Source organism: Lissotriton vulgaris, chromosome 8 (assembly GCF_964263255.1).
Source record: "Lissotriton vulgaris chromosome 8, aLisVul1.2, whole genome shotgun sequence".
Taxonomy (NCBI): domain Eukaryota; kingdom Metazoa; phylum Chordata; class Amphibia; order Caudata; family Salamandridae; genus Lissotriton; species Lissotriton vulgaris.
In genome coordinates, this window is record NC_141696.1 from 36,105,421 (window position 1) to 36,120,929 (window position 15,509).

Here is a 15,509-nt window from a genome sequence, read left to right on the forward strand (position 1 = left end):
TTTTCTGACCAGATCGCACCCTATTATGAACGACTGATCACAATGCCCGTAAACAGCTAGGACTGTCCGAATCAGTTTGGAGAGGCTTTGGGACAGGGCAGTATTTTGGAGCCGCATCCTACAGCTCTATGGACACAGTTTCAGTGCAAGCAATTACGGTGACAGATTTGGACAGCCGTTTCGATTCGTTTTCCCCGAAATGGCTGTCGGAATCTGTCTTTGGGGGTATGTAGCAGGTCCCCCTTCACCCAGGGCCCTCTGAACTGGGCCCGTGAGGGTATCCTCTTCGCAACCATGCACAGTCTAGCAGGCGCCAAGGGGTGCCCACCACAGGGTTAAATATTTCCACAAGCCACCCCTTTCTTCAATGAGAGCCTGTGTTCTCGTTCGGAACACAGGCTTCCATTGAAGTCAATGGGAGTCCAACTGAATCGTATCTGGAAGCATCTGGATGCATTCAATTGCATGGGTAGTCTCCCTCGATCCGAGTCATGCAGAAAGCATTTCAGAATTGATTAAGTCGAAATGCTTTGCGGCCGAAACCGTAATCGGCACCTTAATGGTAATTGCTGAAGGGAACGGGCGGAAGGCTGAAAAAAGGGGCATGCTTACCATGGAGAGAGGGGTTTAAAGAGGACTAACAAGGTGTTTAGGAAGGTTAACGAGAGGTATAGAGAGGAACATATACCCACCCACGAAAGAGTAAACCTAGTGCTGTTCACAAACTGCACATCTAAAGTGTTTATAGCCAAAAAATGACTCAATAGAGCAGTCCAGCATCACTCATGGCCAACCACTGCTACAGCAACACACTCCCATAGAAAATAATGGAGGTAGGGACTTAAAATATAACCCCATTGGAAATAAAGGTAAATTACATTATTAGGCAAGTTAAAAATATAGATACATTTATTTTAATGCAAAAAAAGTATTTAAAAATACAATATTTGTTTTCAAAATTATCAATTACAAATTAAATACCATCACTTTTTATTAACTATATTGAAATTACTTTCAATTAATTCGATCCATCTTTTTTAGTATTATTCAATACACAATAAAAAATATACTTTGTATTGCCTTTTGGTAGGTTTTTTGTTTATTCAAACTTTGGAAAATCAACTGCAATTGAATTGACTATATTCAAATAATTACATTTTAAATTACAATTAAGTTACTAGTTCCATAGCATGTTTTATTTTGTCCTACATTTAAACAAAATATATACAATTATTTACTTAATATTTAACATGAAAATTGTTTTACTTACCAACTTTTTTAATTTTTTAAGATTTATTGCAAAAACCTCACTGAGGGTAAAATATTTATATGTATGTATTATGTGTTAAAAATTGCGTAGAATTATTTTTTCAATTAAAGTTTCATTTATTTCTAAATTACAACACATTTATCAATATATATTAATTATTTGCAATTAGATTTACATTATTTAGCATTCAGTGTCTTATGTGTACAGATAAAAGGTCAAAATACATTTACTTAACTGTCCATTATTTCCTTTTGGGTTCTATTTTAAGTCCCTGCTGCCATTATTTTCTATGGGAGAGTGTTTAACAATCAGTGGTTGGTCAGGAGCGGTTCTTAACATACTACTTCTCTTTTTTTGCAATAGTAACTTACACTTGTAAATTTTGCTCCACCCAATGTTTCATGGGGGAGGCATGTAAGTTTACACTTTTGAGTAACTTTGCACTTTTAATGGCAAATAGCCAAAAGCAGTAAAGGTACTCAAAAGTGTAAGTGTAAACCTACACATGTAACTTGCTCACAAGTGCAAGTTATCTCTGCATAGAGCAAAAAGTTTTAGGGGGTTATTACAAGTCTTGCGGTCCACAGACTGCTAGAGTCCCCGGGCGCAGTGGTGGTGGTCTCCCGACTGCCCTAATATGAGCAGGGTGGTCGGAGCACCCTGGGACCACCACTATAGTGGCACGGTGGTCTTGAGGCTGCAGTATACCTGGTGGGGCCTTTGTTACCCCGCCAAGCATATTACAAGTTTACTTATATACACACATTTCATGGCGGTGATTGGAGGGAATTTTCTTGTGTTATGTTTTCAGTTTATTTCTGTTTAAGGGCTGACGGCTTTTGTGCCATGCTGTCATAGGGTTAAGCCAAGGGTAATTTGGAGTTTGCTTGTATTTCACCCTGACAAGAATTGTGATTGCTGCTTGAGTAGCATTTCACCTCCCACATCCATTAACCCAGTTTCCCACATTCACTCATCAGCCTCTTTCCATTGACAGTGACATTTATGTAATTGAAATGACAATGATTCATGACCTACGCAAGGGCCTTAGCAAACTGATCAATCAACGAGTTCCCCTGCCCATTGACAAAAGGGGTGAACCTGTTCCACAGCCTTTCCACTGCACACCTTTCAATTTTTAAAGACAAGTAGAGGATGAAAAAGACAACTCGATAAAACAGGACAGTATCAAGCCAAGTTATAGCCCCACACCCTTGGTATGACCCAATGTGCTTGTCCATAAATACCATGAAGGAGGTGAAATGTGCATCTGTGTAGACAAGCATAGTCAGAAAATCAAGCATTTCAGAATAGGAGACATGATCCAGGATCTGGTACGTTAGATGCCAAGTTCTTTTCAAATATAATATTAAAATTCCCTCTTCTAGTTGAATTTTCTAGTACACTATCTAACCTATACTTCATGACAGTTTTTTATTGGGGACCTGTTGTTCTTTGTTTTTTGACAATTACTACTTTCTTAGATACTTGAATTCTACCCAATTTGAAAACTGCATTTTTACAGTAGGAAAGCCCCAATTGCAGGAAACCATAACAAACTAAGAACACAATAAAAACTGGTAGTAATGATGAACACAGACCAGAAAGCCACCATGGGAGCCAGGAGAACCAATTAGAGAACCACTCCTGCTCAGGGGCACCTTCCTCCTCATGCATATCTCTTTGTAAACAGTGCAGTGCTTGGATTACAAGGGTCAGTGTCCCATTGTCCAGGGTATTACCAGTGATAAACGTGCATCAGTTTGCACCAATTTTGGCACACAGCCATCCCTCCATCGCTGTCATTAGGTCTAACAAATATCGATGCTGCATCACCATGAGGCAAATTGCTCTCTGTCCTTCCTTGATTGAATTAAGGCCAAGCTCAGTGCTATTTATCATTTTAAACATTTTCAATCAGGTGATTTTGAGTCTGCGGGCATTCCCTTTCAACTGTGCTGTGAAGAAGGGTATGTACCCTCCTGCTGATGCGTGTGAGCCAGAGAACAGTCTGAATTATCCTGGAATGTCCTTGTACTGAGCCCAGCCAAAACAGTCTCCAGTTCCTTTTTCAAGAGCTCTGTGCAGCAAGGTTGTCTTTTTCCTTAGCTGGTGCTGGTACAAATATGATAGTCCTTCTCCAGGAATGACCAGGACCGGGTGTGTATGGTTATGAGGGAACAAATTCTGCACCATCCAGGGACAAGCTAAGTGTAGGCAAACTCACCGCGCTGCCAGGACATATTGATCAGCATGGAGGTGCCCAATTGCACTTCCATCAGGTGCACGATCGTGCAACAGTTTTCCCAGTGAAAGCGTTCCTTCACCTCTGAAACATAACCAATACAGTTTAAGTTTCCTTACAATTAGGGGTTGCCCCTTCGCTTCTAACTAAGTGTATCCACACACCTCGCTAGCCCAGATTTCCTGACATGAAGTATCTATGATTTTGTTAAACCCGCCCTTAAGAAACCCATTTCCCTTTGAATCATCAAACTGCCCACTCCATGTCTGGTGTCAACTTATTGAAGAAGACTGCCCCATAAACGCAAAGGGCCAGCCTTGGACTGCAAATGGAGGCAGGTGTGGATTTGTTTGTGCTTTGAGTGGGGCGGTTTGCTACCTCCAATAATCTCTATTATGGGAAATCCAGGAGCCAAACAGTATCCTACCTTATGGTGCCCTTCCTGTGCATCCTGTCTAGTTAAGTTTGGATATCACTAGGCTTGGTGAAAAGGTTTAGAGCCATTGGGTTGATCTTGTAATGGGTCAGATTTACTTTTAGTTTGTGGGGTTCAACCTTGTTGGGTTGGAATTTGGCCCTGATTCTGCATAGGTATACGTGGAAAAGGTATTTTGCTTTTTCGGGCACTACGTCTTGGGATAAGTACAGTCTGTCTGCACCTACTGCATGTGGTATCAGTGAACAGATATAGAACGACCTAGCTGATGTCTTAGTGTCTACAGCGGAATGATGACTACTGGATCCAGGGTTAGGTATTCTACATCTTTGCAATTGCTGCTGGGTCTGGATCAGTCAACAGGGATCACCTTGTGCTGTCTATTTCTTCTTATAAACTTCAGAGGTTTATGGCTTCCTGGCCATGGTATTTTTCACAGCACAACCCTATCGGGTGAATCCTGTAAGCTACCTCTTCTCATTGGCCAATTTTACCATATTTTGGGGAGAGAGCACCCACCAGTGTAGTAAAGTGCATGAAGTCATTAATAAAAAAATAAAAAAATCAGAAAATAAAGACGATTGAAGGCAAAAGGTTTGGAGACACAGAGAGGGACAGTTCCAACACACTCCCAATAGCCAAAGCAATTGAGTCTTCCATATCCAAAATTTCTTATAAGACTTTGGGTGATTACAGAGATACACCACACAGCACTACTGGTAGATTATCGACTGAACTTATGTTTGCTAGAAAACTCCTGACAAAGGCCCAGATTTACAATTGATTTGTATTGTGTTTGATTTACTTTTTTAATGCAGACCTAATTCAAAATCCTTTTTGGGATCTATTACGAATGCAAATCGGTTTTTGCAGTCGTGTTAGTACCTACCTCTTGTCTCAAGTGCCATCTGAGGTCACTATCACTACATTCATCTAATTATATTGTTGTTTAGAACTTGTTAAGTAAATTATAAAAGCACTACATGAATATAATACATTTAAAAAAAATCCCTACTTCCCTTCACAACAAAGTACATTAATTGAGATGCCCTGAAAGTACGCGTATCACATTGTGGATTTTTATTTTGGAGTACGTTTCCTGAGTTCTGAGTATTTTCTCTACTACAGAATGATCTAGTACCACAAAAATACGTGCAATATCTAGAGGATATTATTAACACACATTTCTAGTTTTGTCAAATCCTCCATATTTCAACTACTTAAACAATTGATGTCCTTATTTGGTGGAATGAGTGTCCTTCCTATTTAATGGTATGGGTGGTCCCCCATTTTTCCTACCTGGCTGCCCTCTAATGGAATGCCCTCCCTCTCTGCTTGCATTCTACTTCTGATCTACTGACATTTTACCAAGTTGCTGAACATGTGGTGATTCCCTCTTTGATTTTATGTGCCAGGGGGCACTTGGAGGGGGATTCAGGTAGGTTGGCTCTTTCTAGCACAGATCACTGACAGAATATTCGAAATATGAACATTGTGTGGACATAATATCAAGGATCAAAATGTAAGGAAGGTACAAACAGGTAAGTAGGTATTTGCTATTTTTAACTCCACATGTTTACAGTATTCTTTCTAAATATCACCTAACACCAGGATATCCCTTCAGGGATGATTGTGCGTCCTATAAATGCTATAAATAAAAACATAACGATGACAAATGTGTATGATTGCCAATGCACATTCTTATAGACTCCTTGTAGGTCATTTTTTTCAAAACCATTTTTATTAGAGGTTCAAGCAAGTGCAGGCACAGCCCTCCACAATCAGGAGGAGACTGTCAACAGCAAGTATGAAAAGGCACATTTATGGCATAGCATCGAACCCCCTTATACAGCAATTTTCAAGATATTCGGAACACACAGCCACCCACCAACCCCCAGAACTCCCCCCCATTCCCCAACTACAGCCCACCCCTTATCCCACCCTAACCCCGTGCACGTGACCATTAAGCAACCAGAATAGGAGAGGGATATATGCGGGGCCGGTCAGCGGCCTAAGGTGCTGGGTCCACACCTCGAGGCAGTGCATCGTCCATGTCCATAGGGGGGTCGAGGGGGAGGCCCCTATAGTCCGCCCATCGCTTCCATATTTTAAAATGTTTGCGGGGGCACCCCCGAGCCTCGAAAACAGGCTGCTCCAGGCCCATGATGAAGTCCAGGCCTGCCCTCCATGCACTAAGGGGAGGGGCCCGTTCGCTTTTCCAGGCCTGCGCCAGGTCTCTCTTTGCCACCACCAGTCCCAACAGCAGTAGATGGCGCTTGTATACGTTGCCCCCAATGTTCTCCAACACATGCAAAAGGCCCAACCGGGGCGTACGGGGCAACGCCCATCCTAACACCTCAGACAGGCAACCCCAAACCCCCGCCCAAAACCGAGTCAACCGCTCACAAGACCATACAGTATGAAAGAGGGTGCCCCTCTCCGAACCACACCTCAGACACTCCGGGTTGGCAATCAGCCCCGCCCGCCACAGCCGCTCCCTCGTAAAATAAGCTCGGTGCAGATATTTAAATTGTATGAAGCGGAGGCGGACTGCAATGGCCGTCCCCCGGGGGGATTCCAGGGCTTCGCGCCAGTCGTCTTCGTCCAAGGGACCAACATCGGCTTCCCATAGGGCCTTCAGTGTCAGGAGCGAGGGGGAGCAGTGCGTGACCAGGGATCGGTAGATCTGGGAGACTTTTTTATCGCCCAAGTCACCCATAAACAGCTTTGCTTCTATGGGACTGAAGTCCGGGAGTTGCTCCAGCCCTACCAGGCTAGGAGTAAGGGCGTGGCGGAGCTGGAGGTAGCGAAAGAACTGGGTCCTGGGCATGTCAAACTCAGTGCTGAGCTCTTGGAAGGACTTAAGAGTGGTGCCGGAGAGGACATGCCCCAGGGACGAAATCCCGATTGCGTCCCAGCCGTCAAAGCCCTGCAGCGACGCCAGCGCCGGCAGCAGGCCGTTACGCCACAGCGGAGTCTCCGCCGTAAGTTTGCCCCACCACCCCATGCGGTGTAGAGCCTTCCGCCAAACGGCAAACACTAACTGGGTCACGCGTGGGAGCCGCCGTCTCCTCCCAGCCGAGTACAGCAGAGTGTGGAGAGAGGCGCCGTCCATTAGAGTGTGCTCCAGAGCATAGGCCGGGTCACCACGGTCCCCATACCACCACTCATTGAGCACCAGGAGATGAGAGGCCTGATAGTAGGACAGCATATCCGCGGTAGCCAAGCCTCCGCAGTAGGTAGAGAGGAAGCACGTACGGAGTGCCACTCTAGAGGCGCCTCCGGCCCACAAGAACCTGCCCAACACTGAATCTACACTGCGAAACCACTGCTGGTCAATCGGGTAGGGATGGTTCTGTAGCTGGTAAAGAAGACGAGGCAAGGCCACCATTTTGAAAATGGCCGACCGGCCATATATGTTAAGAGGCATACGTGTCCATGTTTTGATGTCCAGCTGGACCCGGTCCCAGACCGGCTGAATGTTCCGGGCCCACGCCACCGTAGGCGAGGCAGAGAGAAAGACTCCCAGGTACTTCACCCCCTCCACTGCCATCCGGAGGGAGGCTGCCCATGGAAGGTCCACCGTACCCTCACCCAGCACCCAGAGAGTCGATTTGCGCGGGTTAAGATAGAGTCCCGACGCCTGGCCGAAGCCACGCATCAACTCCAGAACCCGGGGGCCAGTAACTCGGAGGTCGGTCATAAAGAAGAGCACGTCGTCCGCATATAAAGCAATGCGGTCCGTGTGGTCCGAGCCCCAGACGAAGCCCCGGTACAGCGCGTCAGCACGGACCCTAGCCGCCAGCGGCTCCATGGCCAGCGCAAATAGGTAGGGAGAAAGCGGACACCCCTGACGTGTGCCTCGGGTAACCGGGAATCGTGCCGAGGCCGCCCCCGATATCCGCACCGAGGCGGTAACCTCCGTGTAGAGCAAGCGGACGTAGGAGATGAAGGTCGGGCCAAGGTTCAGCAGCGGTAGAAGGGTGAATAGGAAGGTCCAACTGACTGAGTCAAAGGCGCTGTCTATGTCGGCCAGCAACAACGCCGCCCGGTCCTCCGAGGCATCGATAGCATCAATCGCCGCCTGCGCCCGCCGAATGTTGTGCCGCGTTGCCCGGCGTGGCATAAAGCCAGCTTGATCAGGATGTACGAGGGCAGTGATATGCGGAAGCAGGCGGTTCGCGAGGGCTTTGGCCAAGAGCTTGGCCTCGAAGTTAATAAGGGAAATGGGCCGGTAGGAGTCGTGGCGGTCCGGGGGTCGCCCCGGCTTCTGGAACACAACGATCTCAGCATGCCGCCAGTCCGGCGGGAGGCGGCCCTGCCCACGCGCTGCCTCCAAAGCACGTAGGTAATGTGGCCCCAGCTGCAGATGGAATTTGCGATAGAACTCACTGGGGAAGCCGCTTGGTCCAGGCGCTTTGCCCACATTCAGTTGACCCAGCGCGTCCCCAAGTTCCTCCGCCGTCAGGGGGAGGTCCAGAGCGTCCCGCACCTCATCCGACACCGCGGCCGGGGGGACCGAGGCAAGATAGTCGGCTATGGCGGCGGGAGCCAGAGCCTCCCGGGAGGCGTACTGACCCCTATAGTAATGCGCAAAGCTAGCGGCCAGGGTAGCCGGGTCCGTGATAGCCACGCCCGCAGCGTCCACAAGGCCTGGGAGTGTAAGAGGCTGCAAGGTTTGTTGACAGAGTCGATGAAGCATCTTGCACGATTTGTCGCCCCACTGATACACCCGGCTACGGGTGGCCAGCCACGCTTGTCGAGCCTCACCCAACAAGATTGCAGAGTGCGTCTGCTGCGCCTGCAGAGGCTGTCGCAGGGAGATGTCATCCGCCGCAGTTCTGTGGCGCGCCTCCAGCTCCTCCACCCGTTCCGCCGCCGCTGCTATGCCCTCCAACCGCGCCCGGCGAGCCGACGAGCACCACGCTAGATCGATGCCCCGCAGCGTGGGCTTCATGGCTTCCCAAACTGTAACTGCGTCCACCCCCACACCTAGATTATCCTGCCAGTACTGGGCAATAGCGCCACGAATATGTTGGGAGTAGTCAGGCCGCTGCAGATGCCACGTGGACATCCGCCAGCGGAAGGGCTGACGCGGTCTATGCAAGTCTATCTGGACCGCCACCGGGGAATGGTCGGAGAGCCCGCGAGGCCGTATCGCCGCCCCTTTCACTCTGGCAAGGTAGGCCCGTGGGACGAAGACATAGTCTAGGCGCGAGAGGGAGCCATGTACCGCTGAGACGTAGGTGTACTCGCGGCGCTCCGCGTGCAGATGCCGCCATACATCAGCCCAACCCAATACATCCAACATAGCGCCCAGACGCGTAGGAGCGGGGATAGGCGCCACCCCAAGACTCCGCTGCCGGTCCACGGCCACATTTATCACATCGTTCCAATCGCCACCAATCACCGCCAAAGAATCAGGGAGGTCAGCCCACAGAGCAAATAACCGTTCAGCCAGAGCCCATTGCAGAGGGGGGGGAGCATACACACACCCAAACACCACCGGCTCCACACCAACTCTCCCTTGGATGAACACGAAGCGCCCCTGAGGGTCTAGCCACTGGCGCTCGTGCGTGTACGCCAGGCGCCTATGAACAAGAATCGCCACCCCCCTGGAGCCCCTGGCAAACCCGGCATGGAACACCTGGTGGAAACCAAAGCGCTGGAGACTCAGGGCCTTCGTACCAAGCATGTGCGTTTCTTGGAGCATGAGCACGTCTGCAAGATCCCTTTTGGCCCAACGCAGTACCGCCCCCCGTTTTATCTTATCCAAGAGACCCCGGACATTCCAGCTAAGAATGCGCATAGCGGCACCAGAAGGCGCCCAGCCAGGGACATCAGCCATCATCCCGATATAGCAAACCCCAAACACCCCGGCCCCCGGCCCAGGCCCCAACCCCCCACAACAGCATAGGTTAGATAGATCACGTGCACCCCAAAGAACAGCACCCCCATTCCCACACCCCCCACACAGCCAGACTCCCCAACACACCCCCAAACCAACCCCGACCCCCCACCCCCACCCCAATACCTCAAGAAACAATGAAGTACCTGTCGCGGCATACTGTAGTTAAGGCACAAAACAGAGCACCAAAAGCTAGGCATACCAATGGATCCCACTTACCCCTCAAGAACTAACCAAGCACACACCCCAAAACACGAACCTCCCCGACCCCAACAGCAGGAGGCAGCCCACCGAATATGCCCACCCCCCCCCCACTTCCATCAATAAACATCAGCAATAACAACGCATATACAGTGCATTGGTCCACATAAGTCCAGCTAAGGCCCGTAAAGGCCAAGTAATACCGCACCAGATCCGACCTGGATCGTTGAACAGCGCTCCGCCGTGTCAGCATGGGACCCCAGACGAAAAGTAGATTGCAGCAGAAGGGTCAGCCGTTGTATGTCACGACCCCCCGCCAGAATGATCTGTCTCCGGCTGCGTGTCGCCCAAAAGAGGGTCCCGAGACAGGGACCTCCGCCTCGATCGGGACTTGCGGTGCCGCTTCCCTTTGGCCGGCTGATCGCCCCGCTCCTGAGAAGAACTGCGGGAAGAGCCGGCGTGGAGCCCCGGCTGAACATGTGGGCGAAGCCGGACCGCCTCGTCGGTCCAAGCAAAGACGGCCTCCGGAGTATCAAAGAAGTGAGTCCGTGAGTTGAAAATGACCCGAAGGCGGGCCGGGTATAGCAGGGAATACTGGAGTTTCAGGCCCCGGAGTCTGGCCTTGGCTGCCAGAAAGGAGTGACGCTGCTGTTGTACCAGCTTTGTATAGTCAGGGAAAATCATGATTTTGCAATTGTCGAATTGCAGGGTGTCCTTGAGCCTCGCCTCCCGGAGGATGACATCTCTGTCGTGGTAGTTCAGGATCCGGGCTATGATCGGGCGAGGCCGCTCTCCAGCCGGAGGCTTTTGTATCAGGGCCCGATGGGCTCGCTCCACCACAAAACAGTTCGAGAGGACGTCCGGGGGCAGCCAGCTCTCCAGCCACCGGGAAAGGAAGACGTCCATAGGCCCCTTCTCGCACCCCTCTGGAAAGCCCACAAAGCGGAGGTTGTTTCGCCGTGCCCGTCCTTCGGCATCCTCCACCCGGAGCGCCAGGCCCCGCTGCGTCTGCTCCAGGTCGGCGACTCTCTTCTTCAGGGCACCCACATCGCCTTCCACCGTCGTGACCCGGGTTTCCGTCTCCGTGATGCGGGCCACCGCATTGCGGAGGTCTTGGCGCAGCAACATCACGTCGGCGCCCACCGCGCCGATCTTAGCGTCCAGCATGTCCCGGGATTGCGTGATGGCCGTGAGCAACGCTGCATTGTCCGGGCCGGCCGTCTGACTCCCTCCGGCCGCTCCAGCACCATTCCCCGGGCCGGCAAACTTGTCCATGGGCCCCGTTGTGGCCGCTGTGTGGCCGCCCTTGCCCCTCGTCATGGCCGCCGACGGGGCGGACCGATGGAAAGGCCGCTACGGATCACTGGCGGGACAGGTACAGGTGCAGGCCGTCCCACGTCGTCGGGAGAGGAAGCAAACCTTGGAGTGAGGGGGGGGACTCGTCCGTCCCCCGTGGCGCCGGGGCTACCGGGCTAGGACCAACCGCCGGGTCCTCCGTCTCCGGGCCCCGCCGCAGCCCAGCCAGAGACAAGACTGGGCACTCAGGATACGTTGTAGGTCCCCGCCACCGACGAGCCGGGACCACTCTCCGCCGGGCACGGTCACGAGCCCATGACTCCGGCTCCAGTGACTCCGCCCCGGCCACTCGGGCCAAGCCGACCGAGACTCCGCCGGTCCCGTGGCGTCACCAGCGGAGGGGTGAAAAATCGAGGCCCCGGCTCACCACGCGGCAGGTAGGCCCAGAACGGACGGCCCTCGATGATCGCGCCAGCGGGCGCCCGGAGCTCGATGAAGCACACCACCGGGACCCTCTGGACTCCAGGGAACTCCTGCACTAGCTGAGATGGGGGAAGAAGAGGTAGGGCCAGGATAAGTGAGCGGATAAAGAACGGGCTGGCAGGAGCTCTACTGAGCCGCGTCCGCCATCTTCGCCCTCGAAGCCCCTTGTAGGTCATTTTTGCTCTCAAACTAACCTTTAACCATCAGAAATACATTATTGCTGTCATTGGTATAGCCAACAAACTAAAATATGAGGAACACACCCAAATGTACTATTGGTGCTTTGTGTATAATTATGCAATCAATGCAGCTTGTAAATATTTGTATTGTGAGCATGGAGTAGCCAAAAAGCGAATACTCCTCACAGTTTGCTTGCTGCTATTGAATAGATAAATGTCAAGTTGATGTTTACTTTTGATAAAAGTAAACCTTCTTCAATTCTAATAGATCAGCCATTCAGCGGTAACCTCCATTCTGAGTGACAAGCTACAGTTCCCATCCTTTCTACGCACCATCTCTGGCAACGCTCTCACAAATATCGCCCTGGCACGTTTAATGGGGCATTTTGGTTGGACCTGGGTGGGAATGATCATTTCTGATGATGAGATTGGTTTGCAGGGTGGTCAGGCCATACGGATGGAGATCGAGGCGGATGGTGGCTGCGTGGCCTACGTGGAGAGGATTCACCTGCGATACTCGAGGGAGAGGGTATTCCAAGTGGCTGAAATAATACAACAACATTCTGTAAAGGCGATTATATTTGTCGGTGCTGAGCTTCATGTGAAGGTGTTATTGGAAATTCTTTATGAGCAGAATGTTAGTGGAAAGATCTTGGTATTTTCAACATCCTCTGGTATGTCTCCCGGATTCTTTGCAGGAAAAGCTTGGAAAGTATTAAATGGGGCTTTAGTTCTCAAGCCTTACACAGGCAGCATGCCAGGGTTCCAAGGGTTTCTTCACCGCCTCAATCCTAGCACGTCTTCTGGTGATATTTTTATCAGACTCTTCTGGGAGAATGCCTTCAACTGTACCTGGCTAGAGGACAACGCGAATAGTACCACACTCATGGGACCAATTGGTACACCTGGAATGCAATTAGTACCTTGTTCCCAAGAAAGTATGATGGATGAAAATGCAATTTCCTTATTTGATCTGAACGATCTGAGCTACACATACCACAGTTATAAAGCTGTGTTTGCCATTGCTCATGCATTGAATGTTCTACTTTCCTGCAAAATTGGGCAAAGACCTTTCATGAAAGAAGCCTGTGCTGGTGTAAATGACATCCGACCATGGCAGGTAACACAATCCATTGTCTCACTTGAACTATGATGAACCTAAAACTTGAGATTTAATCATATTCTAAAACTGATTTCTCAGCTATATATTGTGTTTGTAGAATGCAAGATAAATAGCTGAATGTGCCTCATGATGGGCAGATTTTACAAGATATAAATTATACCTTTCATTATATTAATCCATTTTCTGTGATACTATATCCACATTTCCTTATACCTGGGTCAAAACAGATTCACAAACTTCACTTTGTAGTACATTTTGTAGCACCACAAACCACACTACAATTGCAACTATATAGCAGATTTACAAGAAACTAATGCAGTGCCGCTCTGCATTAGTTTTGAAGAACAGGGATGCAACATATTTGCAACAATATGTTGCATCTCTGTGCTTCCACCTGGGCTGACGCAGGCACCCTTGCACCTTCCTGCACAAAAAAATCAATTGAGGTGATTTCCCATTCCAATGTGTGCATTGTAGAATACAGCACACATTGAAGGAGGAAAAATCCAAGGAGAAATTAAAACATTTCCCCACATTCCATCTTACTACGACACATTGCCAGATTTACGATTACTTGTAAATCTGTAAATGCATCAGTGGACATGGGTGTTGGATGGAAACACCAACAGCAACACCCATGTCACAACCTTGGGAGGTGAAATAGGGCTTGCTTCACCCTTGCTATTAATTTATAATACCTGCTCTGTTTTCCTCTGTACTAGCACCAGACAGCACCGACTACCACACCTCCCGGCACACTCCCTCATGCCGGGCTATAAAAACTGTTCTCCAGCGCATCCGCACAGCTCAATTGGAGGCTGATTTGGTCAATGGCATTCAGTCCCTTGATTTCTTTTTAAGCACAAGCGTGCTCTTATCAGGAGGTGCCTGGCACCTGAATCACACTTGTAAATGTAAATGTATAGGCATTTATATAGCGCACTACTTACCCGGAAGGTCCCAAGGCGCTTCGACCGCTGCGAAACCCTTCCTGGCTTCCCTGAGAGATGGTCCCTTAATGGGTATCTCCAGGGTGAGACCAGGCATCCCCGGCGGTCTGGTGGGGCCATTAGTGAAGATGAGGCAAGCTAATGCCCAGAGTTGCCGAGTGTGATCGCTGATCAGAGTGGGCACCGAGGCGAGAGAATTATCGAGTCCGCGACCCTGGTCCAGAAACCTGCCGCGCCAGGAATCGAACCCTGGTCCCGGGCCGTCCTCTGCTCTCGGGTCTGCCGCCTCTAACCAGTGAGCCACACAGTGAGCCACACTACTTCACTACTTCACTTGGCGAACATCTCTGTAACAGTTTTCTTATTTACCATCCCCCAGGCCCTACAGCAAGCTTTAATTGCACTTGTAGTCAACTGATGGAATGCAAGGTTAATGAACAGACTCCTTATTTACCGTCCCCCAGGCTGTAAGCAAGCTTTACTCATGCGTTTAGTCAACTGATGGAGTCCAAGGTAAATTCTTCAGATTACTCAGTTCTTGGAGACTTTAATTTTCACTTTGACAATACATCAGACAAGGACTTGACGGATCTTGTTAACCTAATGACTAGTATAGGCCTTGAACAGGTGGTTAGGGGCCAACCCACATGCCAGGACATCTACTCGATGGCATTTTCACTGACAACACTTTTCAGCAATCCAGCAGGTCACGCCAGCTTACCTGATCTGAACATTTGGCAATTATGTTAAATTTACTCCCAACTATCAAATCCTCAATGACTAACCCTATATCAGAGAATAACTTGCAACGCCTTTGGCGCACCGTTGACACTGTTGTGTTGCGATGACTGAAGGGTGTCTTGACGATAAGAATCGGAAACATCAACTGAGACAAACAGCCGGGAGCACGACCCATTAAAAAGATAGAGACAGAGGAAACAACCAAGCTTTCAGCTGTTTCCGAAAGATACGCCGATTAGAATGATGCAGCAGATCTAAGATTTCTATTAGTTCAGTACCACCTCATTTTTCTTGTGAAACCATTAGGTCTGCCTCCTTACAGTGTTTTGTGAGCTGGGCAGAGTGCTTTGGAAAGGGAGCCAGTGAAACTCCTTTAGGGTACACTGACATGTATTTGGAAAGCTTCATTAAGACATGAGCACCTGCATTCAGCAGTGTTTGAAGCTTTTTGAAAGCTGATTATTGCAAGCCCATATACAGGGCATTGCAATAATCAGACCTGGAAAGGACAAGGGTGAAAACTACAGTCTTTAGGTCCTTGAAGGGAACTAAGGGTAGCACCTTCTTCAGAGACCTAATTAGAAAACAACAGGTGGTAACTAACCACTTTTTTATATGCTTCCTAAAGGAGAGATCAGCATACAACATACACCAAAGTTTCTCACTTTGGTCACAGG

The 15,509-nt window shown here is 49.5% G+C and overlaps 1 protein-coding gene across 1 annotated transcript in view; it reads left to right on the forward strand.

Annotated features, from left to right (window-relative positions):
- Positions 1 to 12,424: 12,424 nt before the first annotated feature.
- The window catches only part of LOC147693330 (extracellular calcium-sensing receptor-like), a 52,400-nt gene continuing 49,315 nt past the window's right edge, over positions 12,425 to 15,509 (forward strand). Inside the window, exon 1 of the mRNA XM_086935934.1 lies at positions 12,425 to 13,138. Coding sequence (XP_086792060.1) covers positions 12,425 to 13,138 — 714 coding nt within the window. The remainder of the gene's footprint in view (positions 13,139 to 15,509) is intronic.